The 12,200-nt window shown below is 34.7% G+C and overlaps 2 protein-coding genes and 2 non-coding genes across 5 annotated transcripts; 2 read left to right on the plus strand and 2 right to left on the minus strand.

Moving 5' to 3' along the window:
• The first annotated feature begins 905 nt into the window (after window positions 1-905).
• T26E3.4 (RWD domain-containing protein) lies at window positions 906-4,689 on the plus strand. The gene is made up of 6 exons (NM_060806.10): window positions 906-1,044; window positions 1,227-1,298; window positions 1,875-2,115; window positions 2,904-3,023; window positions 3,657-3,760; window positions 4,474-4,689. Exons 1-6 carry the CDS (start codon window positions 916-918, stop codon window positions 4,528-4,530), a joined length of 723 nt encoding a protein of 240 aa, NP_493207.1. The 5' UTR covers window positions 906-915; the 3' UTR covers window positions 4,531-4,689.
• Window positions 4,690-5,175: 486 nt separating this feature from the next.
• Window positions 5,176-10,243, plus strand: par-6 (Partitioning defective protein 6; the record flags this gene model as incomplete). Of its 2 annotated transcripts, NM_001047222.7 has the most annotated exons (8): window positions 5,176-5,253; window positions 5,422-5,555; window positions 6,088-6,181; window positions 7,112-7,303; window positions 8,153-8,250; window positions 8,320-8,440; window positions 8,491-8,584; window positions 9,645-10,243. In NM_001047222.7, 7 exons carry the CDS (start codon window positions 5,422-5,424, stop codon window positions 9,839-9,841), a joined length of 930 nt encoding a protein of 309 aa, NP_001040687.1. The 2 variants fall into 2 exon arrangements, with proteins under 2 accessions (NP_001040687.1, NP_001040688.1); NM_001047223.5 differs by lacking the exons at window positions 5,176-5,253; window positions 5,422-5,555; window positions 6,088-6,181 and having other exon boundaries at window positions 7,244-7,303; window positions 9,645-9,841.
• T26E3.14 lies at window positions 8,051-8,116 on the minus strand. The gene has a single exon (NR_050654.1). It is a non-coding gene; the product is annotated as an Unclassified non-coding RNA T26E3.14 (non-coding RNA).
• A 44-nt stretch (window positions 10,244-10,287) lies between the features above and the next one.
• Window positions 10,288-10,340, minus strand: T26E3.13. Its single transcript, NR_050655.1, has one exon. It is a non-coding gene; the product is annotated as an Unclassified non-coding RNA T26E3.13 (non-coding RNA).
• Between the last annotated feature and the right edge of the window lie 1,860 nt (window positions 10,341-12,200).

The following is a 12,200-nucleotide window of genomic DNA, read 5'->3' on the forward strand; positions in this document are numbered from 1 at the left end:
TCAACTAGTATAATCATTTGCACACTCTTTCTTTCTAAAGCACTAAAAATGGAATTTTCAGATGCGCCGAGAAAAGAGCCGCAGAGCCCAGCATGCTACACAATTCCCGGGCTCTGTGCGAATTACGTACTATTAGAGACTGCTGGACAATTTTTTGATATCACTTAATTTTTGAGATACACCGCTTTAACCATTATACTTCAAAATTTAGAGTGTCGCAGAACATGTTAAGTTTGAACAGATGTAACTTTTTTACCGTTAATGCAATCAACAAATTTCAACCAATTTGATATGTTACATAGTTTGAGGATCATTTTGTTAATTGAATAAGTTTTAATAGCACTCTTAGTTTTTGAGATACATCTGCTTAACAGTTGTACCTCAAAATGTACAGTGTCGTGAAACATCAAAAGTTTAAGCGAATCTAACTTTGTCACCATAACTGCAATCTAAAAACTTTCAACTAACAAAATGATTGCCATAGTCTGAGGACCATTTCGTTAGTTAACAAAATTTTGATAGCACTCTTAGTTTTTGCTATACATCGCCTTTCTGTAAGGTCTCAAATTTTCGAGTATCCCAAAAGCTCACAATATTTTTTTTCGATATTTATTCTGTCAAAACAGCATCTTCAGCTATTTTCAGCGGATTATATTTCCGTTTTTTTGCAGGGAAAATGGTAATTTATCGACTTTCATTGAAACTCTATCATTACCCCTATTTCGAAATCGATTTGGTTCTGCAAATCGTAAAAATATCATCAATTTCCGAGTTATAACTCCTCGATCGAAAAACTGCGATTCAAATCGGCGCCAATTTAAAGTCCGCAAACACGGCGGCGCGCACTTGCGTACTTTACACCAGACTTTACGAGCATTCCAACAAACTGGATTTTTCTCGCGTGAAAGCCGAGAAATGTCGCATCAGGAGCAACAAGAGCAAGAAATCGAGGCTCTCGAAGCGATTTATTCGGAAGAAGAAATTCACGTGGCAAGCCGGGATTATCCGAACATTGAACTATCGATTCAGCTCAAGTCAAATCAGGTTTGTCATGAAAATTGTGATTTTTTCGAGAACTCTTTGATTTCAACGGGTTAAACTGTGATTTTCGCTTGATTTAAATAGAAAAATCGAGATTTCCGTCGAAAACTACCCCAAAAATTTACGGCAAAATTTCAATTTTTAGCCTAATTTTATCAAAAAACTCAATTTTTCCCGTTTTTCAGTACGAAGACCCAACGGACGACGATTTCGACGTGGAATTAGGCATCGAATTTACCGAAAATTATCCAGATGAGGTAAAATCCAGGAAAAAGCTCCGAAAAATCGATTTTCAAGAGGAAAATCTGAAAAACTGAATTTTACTGGAAAAAAAATAGAAAAACCGATTAAAATGACCGGCAAAATCTGAGAAAATGCGATTTTAGACTGGAAAAAGCTGGAAAATCTCGTAAATTATTCAAAAGAGTAGAAAACCACCAAAATTGCTTGAAAAATACAGAAAAATCATTAGGAGAAATTTTAGGAAAAAATCACTAGGAACATTTTTAAGGATAAGAATTGACGGTTTTCACTAATTGCAATCAGTAAAAGCAAAAATACCGGTTAAATTCTCTGAAATCAGCCGAAAATCCGATTTGTCGATTTTTTGTGCTAAAAATGGCTAAAAACGCCCAAAAGTAACCTATTTTTCAGAAATTTGCTGAAAATGTCTAATTTTAAGCCAATTTTGCTCTAAAAACCATGAGTTCAAGCCATTGTTAGGCTGAAAATTGCTGAAAATCTCAATTTTCCCTGTTTTTTTTTCAGATTTTCCCCATCAGAATCCTCATTTTCAAGCCATTTTTGCCCTAAAAATCCCCAATTTTTTCCAGATTCCAATAATAACTCTGAATGGAATTGAAGATGCATTCACAGCCGAACGAATCGCCGAATCAATCGATAAATTACGTTCTGTTGCCGAAGAAAATCTCGGAATGGTTATGGTTTTTGCAATTGTTTCAGCACTTCAAGATGAAATTGGAGAGCTTGTTGATGTGAAAAAACGTGCAAAAGAGGAAAAAGTCGAAATTGAGAAAGAGAAAAAAGAAGCCGAGAGCCGCAAGAAATTTGAGGGTAAAAAATGGTTGAAAATCTGTAAAAATCGGAGAAAAATGGACAAAAATTGATCAAAAGACACTGAAAATCCCCAAAAACAGGAAAAAATCCCTGAAAAATTGCAAAAAAAGTGATTTTCAGCTTAAATTCCCCACAGAATTCAATTTTTTCGTCTAGAATCCGCTAAAATTTGCTGAAAATTGTCGAAAAACAGCGGAATTCATATAAATACGTTCAAAACCGCTTAAAACTCGAAAAATCACCGATTTTCAGTGAAATTTTTAAATTTTTATAGGAAAATTCACGATTTTCTTCATCGAAATCGCTAAAAAACGAATTTTGAGCTGAAATTCATCAAAAATAGCATGAAAGTGCCGAAAATTCGGCAAAAATGGGCTGAAAACGCGCCCAAACGGCCAAAAATCACCGAATTTCATGTAATTAGCGGGAAAATTGCGCAAAAACAGCTGAAAATACCAGAAAATGCCGAAAATTTACAAAAATCGGTGAAAATTTGTGAAAAATCTTCGAATTTTACGATTTTATACGGAAAAATTTGTAAAAATCTAAATTTTTCGCTGTAAGACCTAAAATTCATAGGGAAAAGTGCTTAAAATGTTGAAATTCCACAAAATTTCGCGAAATTGGCTATAAAAGTACAAAAAATTCGAGAAAAATGCTCCAAAAGCACTCAAAATTGCTCGAATTTTTTGAAAAATGTCCTAAAAGCCTTGAAAAATCTGAACAAATGTCTCAAAAACTCAAGAAAATGTTATAAAATGGCCAAAAATCTCCAAATTTTCCAGGTACTGTAGTGACACCGGACACATTCCGAGCCTGGAAGGACAGATTTGATGAGGAACGGAAAGCTGAAATTGATGCAGCTGAAAAAGAACGATTGGCATCGTTGGCTGGACGATTAACAGGTGAAAAGCTGTGAAATTGAGCATTTTAGAGCCGGAAAATTGAAGAAAATCGCAGTTTTTCCATGAAAAACGTTGAAAATTGCGATTTTTCAGTGAAAACCTGTAAAAATCGCGATTTTTAACATGGAAAATGGCGGAAAAATGAGGATTTTAGGGCGGAAAACCCCAAAAATTGCAAGTTGCCGCCTGGAAAAACGTAAAAATTGGCGGTTTTCATGCAAAAAATTCGAGATTTTCAGTTAAAAATCAAAGAAAAAGGCTATTTTACGCATGAAAATGGTTAAAAAGTGCAATTTTCAACCGAAAAAACGTAAAAAACCAGAGATTTTTAACCGGAAAATTGGAAAATTGAAGAAAATTGCAGTTAAAATTATCGGAAAATCCCCATTTTTTCAGAAAAATTCACAAAAAAACTCGCAATATCCCGAAAAAATGCTATTTTCCGTCTTTTTAGTGGAAAAAATCATAAAAATCCCGATTCTTGCGATTTTCTACGCCAAAATTATCGAAATTTTGAACTTTTTCAGGCGAAAAATTCATTTAAATCCCATTTTCTGGCTCCAAATCTCACAAAAAATGTGATTTTCCGTCTGAAAATCGCTGAAAATTTCAAAAAAAACCAATATTTTCCAGGACGTCAACTATTCCTTCGTGACGCTACACTCAATCTCTCTGACGTCACACTTATTGGAGCACAAGATGAAGTCGAAATTGATGAGAGCCTCTTTGATAATGAGGTTTCTGGAAAAAACCACTGAAAAATCGATTTTTTACTGAAAATTTACGATTTTCTATTAAAAAATTGCATGAAAAACATGCAAATTCATTGGAAATTGTCGATTTTCGAGTTTTTTTCGGTGAAAATCCGAAAATTTTTTTTTCTTTTTTGAAACGTTCCCTTTTAAAACCTGGAAAAATGTAAAAATTCGCTAAAATCCCCATTTTTTCACTGAAAAATTAGACATTTTTTACTCAAAATTTATTTTTCCATGGAAAACTCTGTTTTTGAGCTAAAAAAAATGCAAAAAATCTGGATTTTTCCGAAGAAAAAGCTTCAAAATTTACAAAATTTGGCATTTTTGGCTGAAAATTCACGATTTTCCACTTTAAAAGTGAATTTTTTGTGATAAACTTCATATTTTCTATCAAAAAATTGAAATTTTCTCACTAAAATTCCGATTTTCTATGGAAAAAACGCCAAAATTCCCACATTTTTCAGTGAAAAGCTACTTGAAAACGCGAAAAATTGCAATTTTATTCCAAAAATTGTTCGAAATTTCGAGTTTTTCTCATAAAATTGATTAATTTCAAGATGAAAATTCGATTTTACTGCCTAAAATGATCAAATTTTCCGATTTTCAACATAAAAAACCTCCAAAAATCCCATTTTTTAGCCTAAAAAACCCCAAAAAATCTCAAATTTCCACTCAAAAAAACCCATTTTTTCCAGGAACTCGAAGGTCTTGAAATGGATTCCGAAGAAGAAGAAGAAGACGATGAAGAATAGGATTTCCCCTCAATTTATTGCATTTTTCTGTGATTTTTCGCCATTTTTTCGGCGAAAAATCCCGTAATTTATCCATTTTTTTGCCCCCCAGTTTTTGTTGATTTTCACGGTTTTTCGTTTCAATTTTTTCCATTTTTTTGCGTAAAGATTTGTTTTAGTTTTAACCTTTTTTTTTGAATTTTTCGCTGTTTTTATCAGCTTTTTTATCGATTTTTTATTGAAAATTTTTGGCGATGAGTCATCAGTTTTTATCAAACTTTTTTGGAGAGTTTTGTGACTCATTTTTACTCAATTTTCAGCGGAAATTTGGTGTTTTGAAGGTTTTTTTTGTAAAAATCGCAAAAAATGCGATTTTTAGCTTGAAATTTCATTTTCCGCTAGAAAAATGTTCAAAATTGCCATTTTTTGGAATTTTTATTCAATTTTTCTACTCAAATTTCCTAAAAATGTCTATTTTCCAACTCAAATTCAGTTTTTTTTTCCGTTGAAAACTGTTCAAAACTCTAACTTTTAAATTAAAATTCAATTTTTTCCATTGAATAATTATTTAAAATCCGATTTTTGATTAATAAATTCAAAAATTATTCACTTAATAATTTTTTCACTTAAAAAAGGTTCAAAAATGTGAAAAAATCCAATTTTCAGCCGAAAAAATCGATATTTCCCACGAAAATTGTGCATTATTTCCGGCTCAACGCGGAGCTGCACCTGTAACTTGTAATTGTGAGTTTTAATTTGCGAAAATCATAATTTTTCAGCTTAAAAGTATGGAAAACGTCGAAAAATGCGATTTTTCTACTCAAAAAAAGCCGGAATTTCCAATTTTCCAGCTGAAAACTGTTAAAAATCGCGTTTTTCAGCTCAAAAAACCCGAAAAATCCAAATTTTCAGATGTCCTACAACGGCTCCTACCATCAAAATCATCATTCAACACTTCAAGTCAAATCGAAATTTGATTCTGAATGGCGTCGTTTCTCAATACCAATGCATTCTGCGTCTGGTGTCTCTTACGATGGGTTCCGGAGGTGATTTTTGGCCATTTTTAGCCGAAAAATCGAAAAATTCAGCGTTTTTTTTTTACCTAAAATACGTCAAAACCCATGTTTTTGACGTAGAAAAACGTTAAAAATTGATTTCTCTACCCAAAAGTTACTGAAATTGTCATTTTTAGGCATAAAATCCCTTAAAATTCAGAAAATCGGATTTTCAACGATTTTCAGCTGAAAAATCCAAGGATTCGGCGTTTTTTGTCCTAAAATACGCGGAAAATGATTTTTTTTACTTGAAAAAATCAGATTTTTTCCGATTTTTACCTTGAAAACCCTAAAAAATCTATTTTCCAAACCAAACTTGGCCAAAATCGGCATTTTTAGGGCTAAAATCATGCGTAAATCGAATTTTCGCCATTTTCAGCCGGAAAATCGAAAAATTCGTCTTTTTTTTTGTGTTTTTTTTTACCAAAAACGAGCGGAAAATGATATTTTACCTGAAAACTCGATTTTTGAAGCAATTTTCCCGTAAAAGTTCAATTTTTCAAGTAAAAATCGATATTTTCAGCCTTGTCGAGAAGCTTCATCACCTGGAAAGTGTCCAATTCACACTGTGCTACAACTCGACTGGCGGTGATCTTCTACCAATCACAAATGACGATGTTAGTAGCGGAAAACTGAAGAAAATTGATTTTTTCAGTGAAAAAAAAAACGAAAAAATCGAGTAAAAATGACATAAAATTGATATTTTTCACTAAAAAATGCTAAAAATTCAATTAAAATGTCTCGAAAATTGATTTTTTCAGCTTAAAGTTAGTCAAAATCGATTTTTAAAACAGCTCAAAAATCGTTAAAAAATAAAAATAATAATAATAAAAAAATCGATTTAATATTCGGGTGTCTCCTACGAGGACAAAAAATCGATCGATTTGAAAACTCACAGAAAAGTCGAAAAAAATCACAAAAAATCAATTAAAAATTGATTTAAAAACTCAAAAAATCGATAAAAATCTCAAAAAAAAATCGATAAAAATCGATAAAAAGTCTATAAAAATCTGAATGTTAGTAGGGAAAACTGAAGAAAATTGATTTTTTCGGTGAAAAAATCGAGAAAAATCGAGTAAAAATGACCTAAAATTGATATTTTTCACTAAAAAATGCTGAAAATTACTAAAACATCACTTATCGATAAAAATCACAAAATTTCGCTAAAAAATCACTAAACATCTTAAAAAATCGATAAAAAGTCCTAAACTACAAAAAATTGATTTAAAAAAATCGAAAAAAGTCTCAAAAAATTGAAACAAAAATCACAAAAATTCGGTGAAAAATCCCCAAAAAATCAATAAAAATCACAAAAAGAATCGATAAAAAATTACAAAAAAACTCAAAAATCGCTTTAAAAAATCAATACAAAACCCCAAGAAATCGGAAAAAATCGATAAAAAATCGATAAAAATCTGTTGAAAAATCACAAAAATTCGGTAAAAAATCCCCAAAAAATCAATAAAAATCACAAAAAGAATCGATAAATTCCTAGAAAAATCCCAAAAATCGATAAAATCCCAAAACTACCATTATTTTTTTTGCAGAACCTCCGAAAATCGTTCGAATCGGCTCGCCCACTGCTCCGTTTGCTCATTCAACGCCGCGGTGAATCATGGGAAGAGAAATATGGTTATGGTACAGACTCTGATAAACGATGGAAGGGAATTTCATCACTTATGGCACAAAAACCACCGAAACGCAGTTATTCAATCTCGAATCCCGAAGATTTTCGACAGGTAATGGGTCTCACAGCGAAAAAAGTGGAATTTTTGAATTCAGCTCGCTGAGAGCTTCGAAATAAGTATAATCATGACCGGGTTACGATGGATTTGAAAAAAGTTGGGTCTCGCCACGAAAAATCGAAACCACAGTAATCCCGTTTCGTGATGGGACCCAAAAATTTCAAATTTCGCAGAACCTAGTCATGATTATACTTATTTGAAAGCTATTGATGAGTTGAATTCAAATTCCGGAAAAAATTTTGAAAATTTCAATTTTTGGTCCCACCACGAAGGAAATTTTCGCTGCGGGACCCAAAATTTTGGAAATCTTCAAATTTTCCGGAGCCCAGTCATGATTATACTTATTTGAAAGCTCTCGGTGAGCTGAATTCGGTTGAACTCATGAAATTGCAAAAATCTGGTCCCGCCACGAAAGTGCCAACCTACAGTAACCCCAATTTCGCGGTGGGACCCGCATATTTCAAAGTTAACGGAACCCATGATTATACTAGTTTTAAAGCTGACAGTGCTCCCAATTCAAAAATATTGATAAAAATCTCAAAAATTGGATCCCACCACCACGAAAATGCCAACATACAGTAATCCCATTTTCGTGGCGAGACCAACAATTTTCAAAGTTCGCGGAACCTAGTCATTCCATTATACTTGTTTGAAAGCTCCCAGTGAGCTGAATTCAGATTTCGCAGTAATTTTCTAAAATTTCGTCACTTTTCGTGGCGGGACCCAAATTTTAGGAGAATTTTCAAAATTGGCAAAACCTAGTCATGATTATACTTATTTTGAAGCCCTTAACGAGCTGAATTCAAATTTCCCATTAATTTTTAAAAATTTTCAATTTTGCAGGTCTCTGCAATCATCGACGTGGACATTGTGCCAGAAGCTCATCGCCGTGTCCGTCTCTGCAAGCACGGACAAGAACGACCACTTGGATTCTATATTCGGTATCGATTTTTCTGGAAATTTCAGATTTCTTGCCAGAAAATCCCAAAAATCTGCAATTCTTTTTTCAGTGACGGAACATCGGTTCGAGTGACAGAACGAGGCGTCGTCAAAGTTTCAGGAATTTTCATTTCCCGGCTTGTCGATGGTGGGCTCGCCGAGTCCACAGGCCTTCTTGGTGTTAATGACGAGGTTTTTAATGGAATTTTCAGAGTTTTTAATCTAAAAATTCCGGTTTTCAGGTGCTCGAGGTGAATGGAATTGAGGTTCTCGGAAAGACGCTGGATCAGGTCACTGATATGATGGTCGCCAATGCTCATAACTTGATTATTACTGGTATATAATCCGGAAATTTGAATTCAGCACGCCGAGAGCTTTGAAATAAGTATAATCATGACTAGGTTAAGATTATTTTGAAAAAAATTGGGTCTCACCGCGAAAATTGCGAGAACCCACTTTTTAAAAAATTTCATTAGAAAATTTGAATTCAGCACACCGAGAGCTTTCAAATGCGTATAATCATGGCTATATTCTGTCAAACTTGGAAAATTCGGGTCTCGCCAAGAAAATGATAAACTACAGTAACCCATTTTCGCGATGGGACCCAAAATTTTCGCATGTGACGCAATCTTGTCGTGTTTATACTTATTTGAAAGCCCTTGATGAGCTGAAAACGAATTTACTAAAAAATTTGAGAAGTTTCAATTTTTGGGCCCGACCACGAAACTGATTTTCGCGATGAGACCCAAAATTTTGGAAAAAATTAGATTTTCGCCAAACCTAGTCATTATTATACTAGTTTTGAAGCTCTTGGTAAGATGAAATCGAAAAATCTAATTGAAATAGCGAAAATTGGGTATCACCACGAAAATCGCTGCCTACAGTAACCCAGTTTTCGTGGTGGGGTCCGAAAATTTAAAATTTCGCATAACCTAGTCTTGATTATGTTTATTTTAAAGCTCTAGGCGAGCGGAAGTTGAATTATTTAACAAAAATCTAAAATTTCAATTTTGGGGCACGACCACGAAATTGGCTTTCGCGGTGGGACCCAACATTTTGGAAAATTTTAAATGTCCGCCAACCTAGTCATAATTATACTTATTTGAAAGCTCGGTAAGCTGAAATCGAAAAATCTAAATGAAATCGCGAAAACTGGGTCCCCCACTAAAATCCCAACCTACAGTAACCCAGTTTTCGTGGCGGGACCCAAAATTTCGGAAAATGTTCAAAATAAACATAGCCTAGTCATGATTATACTTGTTTGGAAGCTCTCAGCGAGCTGATTTTAAATTCTGTAGTAATTATAAAAAACAAAATTTTCAGAAATTTTTTTTCGAAAAAAAAATTTCAAATTTATTTTTTTTTTGAAAATTCAAAAAATCCCAATATTTTCCAGTAAAACCTGCCAACCAACGAAACACACTGTCACGAGGACCGTCACAACAAGGAACACCGAACGCCAGTGAGATGTCGGCCGCCACCGCAGCCGCTACAGGTGGAATTCAGCGCCCGATGAAAATGAACGGAAGCTCCGACGGCAGTTATCATCCGAAACAGCACGACGCAAATGATTCGGACAGTGGAGAGGACTGAAAAACTCTTTTCAGCCATTTTTCCTCGATTTTTTCAGAAAAAAAAACCACAAAATGTGACCATTTTTATACATAATTATATTATTTATATTCTCGCTAAAACCACACACACACACAACCAAAACCGCTTAATTTATTTATTTTCCCCTTTTTCTCCTAATTTTTAATCAAATTTGTCGGCTTTCTCTTCACTTTTTTGCGCACAATTTTCACTTTTATTTCCCCCGTTTCTCGCCCCAAAATGTGCCTTCCTTTCGCCCTTTTTATGTGATTTTTCCCCTTCAGAGCTCTCTGAGCCCATACTTTTTTTTTCGAACTTTGGCTCAAATTTTTTGACAACAGACACGACATACAATTTTTCCCCTGAAATTCACATTATTAGTGAGAATAAATTATTTATTTCAAGCTTTGAGAGATCAGCATTGTGAAAAAAATGTTGCCATTACGGGGACTCGAACCATGGCCTTTTGACTGGAAGCTTTTTCGTCGAAAATCCCACTGCTCCATTTGGACATTTTTGACAATTTCCCAGAAATGACATAATTTCGGGTAAATTTGAATTTTATTGAGTTCTTGACGATTTAAGGCTTTAAAAACTGAGAAAATCTACATTTTCAGCCGATATTCCGCTGATTATTCTCAAATTCTTATTTTTCAAGGTTTTTCTCTGCTGTTTAGGAATTGATATTATAATTTTTGGGTTGAGAATTGAAAGTTTAGCCTAACAACACTATGGAAAAAAGTTTGCCACAGTGGAGACTCGAACCACGGTCCTTTGACTGGAAGCTTTTTCGTCGAAAATCCCACTGCGCCATTTGTACAGCATTTTTGAAAAGTGCCCAGTAATGAAAAGTCTGTAATAAAATGTTACCTTTGAGTGATTTTTTGATGATTTAATGTTATAAAATCTGTGCAAATCTGAAGTTTCAGTTGATTTCCTACAAGAATGAGAAAATTCGTAGTTTTCCGACATTTTTACACTTTTCAGCTTGGGAAACATTGTTTTTTACACTCAGCGCTCTTGAATTAGTCATATACACTCTAATAAAAATATATGCCACTATGGGGACTCGAACCCTGGTCTTGTGAGTGGTAGCCGTCGAAAATCGCACTGAGCCACTCGGACAAATTTCTGAAAAACAGTTTGAAATTCAAAATTTTGCCTTTATACTCGTATTTAAACGAGTTTGAAAGCAACTTCCAAACTTAAAACCTCTGAAATCCGGCGTGTTTTCAGGTGATAATTCTCTTACACACTCATTTTCCGGTCAGTTTGCCCCAGTGACACATGTCAGTCAGTTTGTCAAAATTTGCAACACGTCGCTCGTAAACACACGAGAAGTCGAGAACACTCAAATCCCTTTCCACAACGCTCCACTTCTCACTCACTATTTTTTTTTTCGGCGGCCGTTAGGACCCCAACAGCGAGGAGAGAGAGGGGAGGCTTCATATATTGGCCCCGCTCTGTTGGGTTCTCATAAATTTTTGAGCACAACAATACACCCCACCCGGGTGGGGTTAGTGCTTCCCGACAATTTTCTATTTTTACTCCTTTTTTTCTTGCTCAGAAATTTTAAATTTTCCACTTTTTTGTTTACTTTTCGTTTATAGTTTTGTAAAAATAGCTTTAAAATGCTTTATGTAAAAACAGAAAAATCTGAAAATTTTCGAAAAGTTGTCCCAATGGCGCAGTGGGATTTTCCACGAAAATCTTCCAATCAGAAGTCCGTGGTTCGAGTCCCCAATGTGGCAACTTTTTTTTTCAATGTTCGGCTAGGCTAATTTAAGTGCGCAAATTTCGAAAATCATAGTAGTTTTCAGAATTTTACACTTCCTGTGCAGTTTACAAAAAAAAATGTCCAAGTGGCGCAGTGGTATTTTCCACTAAAAGCCTTCCAGTCAGAAGACCGGGGTTCGAGCCTACACTGTGGCAATTTTTTTTTTCAAAGTTCGGCCAGGCTAATTCGAGTGCGCTGATTTCAAAAATCGTAGTTTCGGCAAATTTTGAAAGCGGCAACTAATGGCGCAGTGTGATTTTGCTCCCCCTATCAATCCAATCCCAAAGACCGGGGTTCGAACCCCCGTAACTGCAAATAATTTTCTTGCTCATTTTTCTCACTATGTCTATCTCTCACATTAATCGTGTTGAATATCTCAAGAGTCAAAAAGTGTACAATGGGGGGACCCCACCATGGGGTGGGGCTCAATGTGTTGGAAGAAGCGGGAGAGGGGGAGCAGAAGCACATTGAGCCTTCCGATGCACGAAAAGATGAGGAAAAAGAAAAGAAGGAGTTCGTAAATCGATGCACTTCCTTCAACACGCTGCGTGTCCGCCCAATTCCACACTTTTTCGTCCAGCC

Source organism: Caenorhabditis elegans, chromosome I (assembly GCF_000002985.6).
Source record: "Caenorhabditis elegans chromosome I".
Taxonomy (NCBI): domain Eukaryota; kingdom Metazoa; phylum Nematoda; class Chromadorea; order Rhabditida; family Rhabditidae; genus Caenorhabditis; species Caenorhabditis elegans.

Coding starts and splice junctions, on each gene's coding strand:
- T26E3.4 (NM_060806.10), top strand. CDS start 916: ATGTCGCATCAGGAGCAACAAGAGCAAGAAATCGAGGCTCTCGAAGCG. Junction 1,045..1,226: donor TTCAGCTCAAGTCAAATCAG/GTTTGTCATGAA, acceptor CCCGTTTTTCAG/TACGAAGACCCAACGGACGA. Junction 1,299..1,874: donor CCGAAAATTATCCAGATGAG/GTAAAATCCAGG, acceptor AATTTTTTCCAG/ATTCCAATAATAACTCTGAA.